The sequence below is a fragment of the Helianthus annuus genome, chromosome 16 (genome assembly GCF_002127325.2).
Source record: "Helianthus annuus cultivar XRQ/B chromosome 16, HanXRQr2.0-SUNRISE, whole genome shotgun sequence".
NCBI lineage: Eukaryota > Viridiplantae > Streptophyta > Magnoliopsida > Asterales > Asteraceae > Helianthus > Helianthus annuus.
In genome coordinates this window covers 36,269,588-36,278,313 of record NC_035448.2, presented here as the reverse complement: position 1 = coordinate 36,278,313, position 8,726 = coordinate 36,269,588, and the positions used below count along the sequence as shown (strand labels likewise).

The window sequence follows — 8,726 nt, the reverse complement described above, 5'->3', positions numbered from 1 at the left end:
CCGCGTAAGCCTTTGATAACTCTTACGCGGCCCGCCTGAGACCTGCTGTAAGATTTTTCAAATCTTTTTACATTATTGCAGTTGGTTCTTGACTTTTCGAATGGGTAACTTTGCATTATGAGCCCTCCTTATTTATGTACGAGGGCCTCGAGACTTTTACCCATCTTGTTAAGTCCTCGGTTACTTTGTTACTACCCGAAAAGTCATAACTTTCAATGTTGACGCTTTCAACCCCTCATGTACGAATTCGATCATAACTTTCTCATTTTACAAAGAAACTTTATGAAATTTATATTGCGCATTCCAGTGAGCATAATTTACCATTACAAAACCTCGGGTTTGCTAAGGGTCACTCAGAGATAAAACTTAAACATGTTGACACATTTAACCCCCGTAGTTTGTAATTCCTCACTTTCTTTCATATTTAGTTCCGTATGATCCATGATTCATTCGTTTGAAGGTACGAGCATCATGTAGGGTTACTGTAAAGTATATTTATCCCTTGTTGACATTTTGAACCGTTGAATTCACATACTTTCTATGTTTGTCAACTTTAGTCCCTCCATAGTATTCATTAACACGTTCAAGCTTATGACACGTGTCAATACATTATAGGACGTAGATTTTCGAGGTGTTACAAGACTCTTGTGAACCGAGACATGTTGATGACATTTGGTTTGGTGCTCCTACCATGGGAAAAGTTGTTTTTTTGATACATGTTATGCATGTATCGTCTGCTAAAAGGAAAATTCAAATTTCTCATGACAACTACAACTATAAGCTTGGCGGTAATGATGTGAGACATTTAATGGAGTGGGTTGTACTTGTTGGAACTAGACCAAAGGCGAGTCCTATGAATGAGTGGCGGCCACCATGGCGCTTAACTACGATTTCTCCGAGCGTCACCAAACGAACCGAGTGGCGTCCACCGTGGGACGTTTCGTTCGTGCTTATCCCGACTTTCACCTTGAGGACAAGGTGAATTCGAGCGGGGTGGAATGATACGTACCCGCAATGTTATACATGGATCTCATTCATATAACTCCATGTGAATAGCACATGTTATTTAATTGTCATGTTTTATTATTTTAGTATTTGTTTTGCAATTCGTAGTACTAGTTGATGATACATGATCTTAAGATAGAGGAGTAGTGGGTATCCATGATCCCCTCATTCCATGGATAGTCAGTTATTTGTTTCCATGTAATTCCTATTTAAGTGGTTTTGTTTTGATAATGAGATATGAAGAAGAAATTATCTAAAATCCTATCTTAAATTCTCTCTAGAATTCTCCCTATTTGCTTTGGCCAATCGATTATCGGTTGGAACCACATCAGAATCCCGGTAAAATATGCAGCTCAGATTCTATTTTGATGGGTTGGAGAATCCCACCGAGAAATCTACTATTATAAGGGAATTATTCCCTATTGATATTTTGTAAATTGGGTAGTTTTTTTTAAGAATTATGGGTTTTTGAGTGGTGGGCCTATTTATTTCATAGGGAGTAATAAAATCGAAGTGCATGTTTTAAACATTTAGGAAATTTGATGCTTTTGTTGATTTTCTATGTTTAGGAAATGGTGGTGGTGGCTGGTTTTGGTGGTGGTGGTGGTTGATTGGAGAGAGAAGTGAGATGAGATAGAGAGAAGGTGGGTTGTTTATTTGTTTAAGGGTAAATTACACGTTTCATCCTTTATACTAGTAAAATTACTAATTTACCCTTATGTGTAAGGCACATGTCATTCTTAACTAAAAATTTCAACCAGGTTAGGGCCTAAGGACATAAGGTGTAATGAGTTTTACAAATAAATGATTGTGACTGTAATTATTGAAGTTAAAGGTATCCGTTGCAATCCGATACAAACATAAAGGACGAAAAGTGTAATTTACCCTAATTTTCAGTCACTAATTTTATGTTTTTGCAATCATCTTTTCATTTTTCACAACCATCATAATATTATTAAGAGTAAAGTTTTGTCCTTTATCTATACACCTTTTTTTAGGTGATGTACTTAATGTTTCAAAATGTTGCACGGTATGTCCTTTGAGTCTAACCCAGTTAATTTTTTCTGTTAAATCATATTACACAAGGGTAATTTGGTCATTTTACTCATTTTTTAATATTATATAAAAAGATAAAACAAAATTATATATATACAACTCTCTCTCTACCACACACTCTTTCTCAACTGTCACTCTCTCTCAGACTTTACCCACCACCATCTCCCACCACTCCACAACCTTCACCGACACCACTGTAACGCCCTGCTACTTCGTACTTTCTATTTATAGCAAGTCTTGTTCGTGTTTCTATTTTTTGGAAACCTTGTGTTCTTGTAATCGTTCTTTCTTTATAACCGTTGTAAAATCCGAGACTTGGATCATAAATAAAACTCGTATTTTGTTAATTACATGTCATACATACTTTATACATGTTCATACATTTAGCTTTGTTAAACATTCGTTGCATATTCGTAACTCTTGGAAACTTTGTGCTAATCTTGCAAATACGTGAAACTTGTGAATCATACGTTTACGAAACATCATTCATGGATTCTTGATTCTATATTTATCAACACTTGATACTCGTTAAACCAGTTGAAACTCGTAAAATAATGAAAACTAGAAGGTTTCGCGAAGTGATTAATCGTCAAAAATCTTTTATCCTTATTTTGTTATAAATATGTTTACTTATAAATTGTTTAGTTAATTAAATTAATTAATTTTACAATTTAAAAAGGGTATTTTTATAAAAATCTAGTTAGACTCGTTAGATTTTAAAGTTAGTAAACTAACCTAGTTAGTTTAAATAATAAAGATTAGTTTTCTTTTTAAATAATAATAACATAACTTGGTTTTAATTAAAATCTAGGGGTGTTAGGGTCATTTGCTGAAACTATAACTTACAGGGACTGTTTTGTAATATGCTGAAAGTAGTTAGTTGTGAAACAATTAGGAATTAAGTAAAAAAAAATATTGCTGATACCAGGACTCGAACCTGGGTCAGCCACCCCAAACACACGCACACTAACCGGTTGAGCTGCAGCTCCACATCAGAAGTAAACCGGCCCCCATTTAATTTAAACACTCCCCCCGCCAAGTCTGCCAGCGCGCAAACTTCAGTCAGAACGATTACCAGCTCGTTTTTGGGCGCTAATTCATTTTTTTTTGAATTTTAAATCGAATGTTAACATTAATTACCAACCACCAACTACCTAAACTCTTCCCTATAAATACAAGCCCTTCTCCAAGTTCATTTCACTTTGCAAACACAATCAAATCACTCTAAATCACTCTCAAATCGTCATAAACAAGCTACCAAAGCAGAAGTTCGAGCAGAATTGCATCTCTTCACAAAAGTATGCATAACTTCTTCGTTTCTCAACCGTTTTCGCTCATTCTTTTTCCAGAACACTTGGCTTGACCTTGGTTTCAATTCTAGGGGTATTTCATAGCAAACAAGTCCCTGGAACTCCGGCAAAAAGGCTTCAAAGTCCACTGTTCAAGTTTGTTTTCATTAATCTTTGCTTAAACATGAGTCTAACTCACTCAAACCCACGTGCTTGTGCTTATAAACACTTCTATGGTTAGTTAAGCTTAAAAAAGGGGCTGAGACATACAAAATCAGAGGTTAATCCTCAAATACTTTCTGTTTTAATTCGGGTTCTTAACCCACAAGTCATGTTCAAGCTTCAAGCTTGATAAAGGTGTGATTATGGACTAACTTGGTTTGTCCAACAAAGAATCCCCACATCACTTGATGATTTCACTTAGTATAGTTGTTGTTATTCTTGTATTAACATTACTTCATGACCCTCCTTGTATGTTTTTACATCAAGTGTAGTGGTGAACCATAAGAGGTACCTAAATGGAAGCTTGTTCTTCCTACCTCCTACATGAATTCTATGACACAATAGAGGTACCTAAATGAAGATTTATCTTCTACCTCATGCTTGACTAATGGACTAAATAATACATATAATACTTATACATATATATACTATTCGAACCCTTGATGGTGGACTTGTGTTCATTCGTCAAGACACTAGAATAACATCATCTAAGACATAAGACTTGTTACGATTCTAATGAGTATATTACTCATGAAAACATTAACCCTTGAGGTTCCATAGTGTCAAAAACAAGTACTTATGTTAAAGGATGATTACTTTTGAATACATACGTTCTTGTGTTTTAACTTCCTAAATCCTTAAATCTTCCGTATTTCCCCAACTCATACGCCTTGTTTACTTCGTGTAGAAGGACTTGGTGTTCCAACTTCCTAATCAACCAACACTCTCGCGGATTTACCGAGTAGAAGACTTGCAAAACCGTGAGTATACTCGAATTCCCCTCTTTACTTTTACCACTTTTTGGGGTGTAACATGTTTACTTACCAAAACTTACACATGAACATTTTACTTAAATGCACAAACATTCCTATTACATGCTTGTATACGTGATTGCTTGATACTTTAAACTTGGGTTGAGGACATCTTGTGTTAGGCTTATCATTAACTTCGTACGAGTCTATCCGTGACATATGTAGCGCTACAGGATTAACGCCCCGCCCGTAGACTTGTGATTATGTCATGAGCATATTGCGTTTCATCATTGGTTTGATATATTAGACACATGCCGAATTTATTGTTTATCTTGTATCACATGCTTGCTATGAGGAATTATTTAAACTTATCTTTTGCTATGTACGTATCAAACTTGTATACTCGCCATTGCTTTTGCATTGAACTTTATTTTAAACATGTTCCAAGTTGAGAATGACGATGCTATGAAATGAAGTAGCGTTGATGCCTAGATACACATATAGACGTTTAGGCTTAATATGGTGTATCAATTTTGCTTATGTTGTTATGTACTTCTTTGAACTTGTCGTATTTGAATTTCTTGTAATGTTGACAATTTACTTTATGAAATGAAATAGGTTTATTAAATATTGTCACGAATAGCGTTATGAAGTCTCTTGCAATCTTCACACTTCGTCTCATCCCGATGTTTCCGCCATTGGTTGAGGTGTGACAACCACCCACCCCACCCCACCCCCACCCCACCTCAGCCTTCACCCCCACCACCCCCACCTACCGACCACCACCAATTCCACCACACTACCCCCACATATCGACCACCGCAACCCCACAACACCCACCATCACCACCGCACCCGAATCACTACCACAACCCAAATCATCATCGCGACAATCCGATCATCAATGTTCATCACCCACAACCACCACCGTTCGGATCTGAAAATCCGTTCGGATCTAATTCCACCCATCGAACCTACACAAAATCTATCCAGATCTGAAAAACCAACCTACTTGTACAATCGTTCATCATAGTTGACTGTTGTGGTGGTGGATTTCTGAAGAGAAGCAACTAGATAGAGATAAAGTTAGAGAGGGTAGTTGTGGTGGTCGTCGATTCATCGTGAAACCACCACCACCACCACTATCATCGTTGCCGCTAAATTTACCAGGAAACCACCCCCACTGTAATCTTGAGGCCGGAGAGAGAGAAGAGAGAGAGAGAAGAGATAGAAAGATGTTTTCGAAGTTTTTGTTTATTTGTAAATCTTTTTTTATTTTTTACACAATAGTCCCTTACTATAAGTTGTTTTACACAATAGTCCATACGGTGTCAAATGACAAGAATGCCCTCATGTGCGAGGCACATGACCATACTTAACCAAAGAAATTAACTGGGTTAGTTTCAAAGGACATGCCGTTTCATGATTTTGAAACATTAAGTATAGAACTTGTCAACTTTTGCGTCAAATGACAGCACTTGAAAAATGGTATATAGATAAATGACAAAACTTGTAATTTACTCTCTTATTAATTTAAATTTAAAATATTATAATATAAGTATTTTTAAATACACAGCGGAACTACCTGATCATATCTATCTCCATTAGGCTATAATGCTTATACATCAATTCAAGAGAAAACTCAATAAATACGGGAAAACCCCTTTGTGAATCAAACCCAGAATTCCACCCAAGATGCCACTAGTACCTCTATACTTAGTTTGATTTTTGTGACATTGGTTCAATTTTATGAGTCTCTTTTACGAGCAATACTTTAATATTTTTGTGAAATAATAATGTTATGGTTTGATTCTTGTGTCCAGGACGTTTGAAACTTTAATGGCAAAAAGATGAAAGTTAGAAACTAAAAAAAGAGAAGCACCGATCGTTAGCTAGCAACATTTTCCAAGATAAAGCATGTTTCGGTTTCCGAAGTCAACATAAACAAGATAAAGATGTTGAAATGGTACAAGGATACATTGTCTTTCTTCTTTCCCAAAACAAAGAAGAAAAGAGCCAAAGAAAGTGAAAGTTTAACCAAAAGATACCATAAGAATTTCAGCAACTAAACCATAGATAATCCCTTTTCATGAGGATCTTGATCTCCCTTCAGGATGTAATGGAAAGAGCTCTAGGGTTTTGTCATCTTCCTCATCTTTCTCCAAGCACTCAAATGACCAACTTCTACACTTTTTGTATGGACTCTCCACTACTTCTCCCTTCAAGAATATAAAAAAGATTTGCTTTATTACATGCAAGAATCCAACTTTTACAAAACCTATATGAAAAAGATCATTGTATATAACAAAGTTAAGAAATTGAGATGAATAGAATAACATACTATTGGGTTTAGGGAGATGGAGTTTATCATGGTGGAGGATGGGGTTGATCTTGGTGAATGGTTGAGGCCGAGGTTGTTGCGCTTTTGCTTTTGTCTTTCGCGCGCTTTGTGGTTTTGAAACCAGTAGAACACATTCTTTCCTTCTATCTTGCCATACTTGCTTAGTTTCGCGGTGATTTGCTCGATTTGTTGCGCGTTTGGAGTACGCATGCCTCCTTTATAGAACATCTCCAATATCCCAATTTGCTCTTGTGTTGGATTCCATCTTGTTCCTCCTGGATGCGTCTCATCCTTCACAAAGTTCACCATTGTCATCAAATTATATTAGATTTCAATCAAACAAACAAACAACATTTTCAGTAAAATCTTAGTCATAGCAAGCTATTGGTAGGGTCTCTGGGACGGGTAAACTTTTCCACTAAATTAGAGAGGTTGCACCCACTTAGGTTAATTTCCATTCATTTTTTTCTTTTGTTTATGACAATAATAGTTTGAAAAGAGAGCAAATATTCCATTTCATGTCACCTTAATGTTTTAACAGTGAAAATCATTGGCAACTGTAGGGACATGTACTATGAAAATTCAATTCTTTTTAACTAAAATGTAGAGTATAGAGCTTAGCATTACACCTATCTTGTATGCTAACATGCATGGAATATGACGCATAACACAATTAAAGATCAAAAACTAGTGATCACCTGGGGAGAATCTTTCTTGTGGTCGGATGAAACAAGCTGATCAGTAGGACAACTTTCAGGTCTTATGAAGCTCCTAAGATCAAAAGCCGCGGTGACATGACTACTACTACTGCTATTGCTACCGCTAATATCATTCATAGTGACACAAGTTTCGGTACTATGACTACTGGTCAACTTAGGGTTAAGAGGGCTAAAGCGCTTGCAGAGACCAAGGGTGAGGCCACAGGATAAGGATTCATCGTCACCCCAGAACCCACCAGCACGTGTGAATTGATGCACCTTCATGCCACGGATGGTTAAAAACATTGTTGATTGAGAGTATCAATTTTATAGATAAATGAAGAAAGAAAGAAACAAAAGGGTTGTCATCATTGCATGGAGAATTATGTAAATGAAGGGGAAAAAGAAGGGAAAGAAAAGCAAGGAAAAGAAAGTGGTAGTCCCATTAAGAACCAAGACCAAATGATGAGGTGAGGTTGACTTGTGCAATGATTCCTTTTTTAAAAGGAAACAACTCTCAATCTAGAGAGAGAGAGAGCGCAATAATGCATGAACGTGTGGTTTATATAGGGTAAAATACTATTTTTTTCTTCTTGGTCATAAACCTAGATTATGATATAAAAATACCATAAAAGTTTTCAATGATAACCATGACCTTTTCCTTTAACAAAATCAATATTTCCAAGATCACACAGCTTGATATTAGATTCATGACTTTTAGCCAAACGTTAAGGGTTCAAGTTTCATCTCGAAAAAAGATGTCGGAGAAGAAAGAATGGCAAAACTTCATTAAAATCATCACAACCTCACTTGAATCAACATAAGAATAATCACACAATGTTCTTGTAGTAGCTTAAAGAAAGGGATTTGACTGTTAAAATGTAAAAGACACTAACATCTACTAGATGGATGAAATACAAAGGATGTGTAAATTTGAAGAGAATGTAAAATTGTTAATGCATGAGAGTTGGGTAGCTAGTCTAATCAGGGGGGTGGGTTTCACTTTTTTTGCTTTCATGATAAGGTCTGTATGCTTTTCGGTGCCTCTTTGGGTGTGTTTGTGACTTTATTTGCTATAAAGTGAGTTGAGAGGGAATGAAAAAAGATTCCTCCAATCCCAAAACATGAAAATGGGAACCTTTTCTTTTTCATTTTCAAGACATAGATATGGGCATTGCCTATGTTCCCCCTCTCAATCTGTGTTATTTTGGGTGGGAAGTGAATGCAGCCTTTTAAGTGGTAGAGAATGTTTGAAAAAGAAAGCAAAGAATATTAAATAATAGCAACAAAAAGGAACCCCAATCTATGTTTTTTTTAACTGCAAACTTCATTAGAAACTCAAACCGACCTAAACCGGGCCGACC

At 36.2% G+C, this 8,726-nt stretch overlaps 1 protein-coding gene across 1 annotated transcript; it reads right to left on the bottom strand.

Moving 5' to 3' along the window:
- Positions 1 to 6,211: 6,211 nt before the first annotated feature.
- Positions 6,212 to 7,736, bottom strand: LOC110917230 (WUSCHEL-related homeobox 4). Its single transcript, XM_022161821.2, has 3 exons — positions 7,363 to 7,736; positions 6,665 to 6,955; positions 6,212 to 6,542 (listed from the first exon to the last, which is right to left on the bottom strand). Exons 1-3 carry the CDS (start codon positions 7,666 to 7,668, stop codon positions 6,411 to 6,413), a joined length of 729 nt encoding a protein of 242 aa, XP_022017513.1. The 5' UTR covers positions 7,669 to 7,736; the 3' UTR covers positions 6,212 to 6,410.
- Between the last annotated feature and the right edge of the window lie 990 nt (positions 7,737 to 8,726).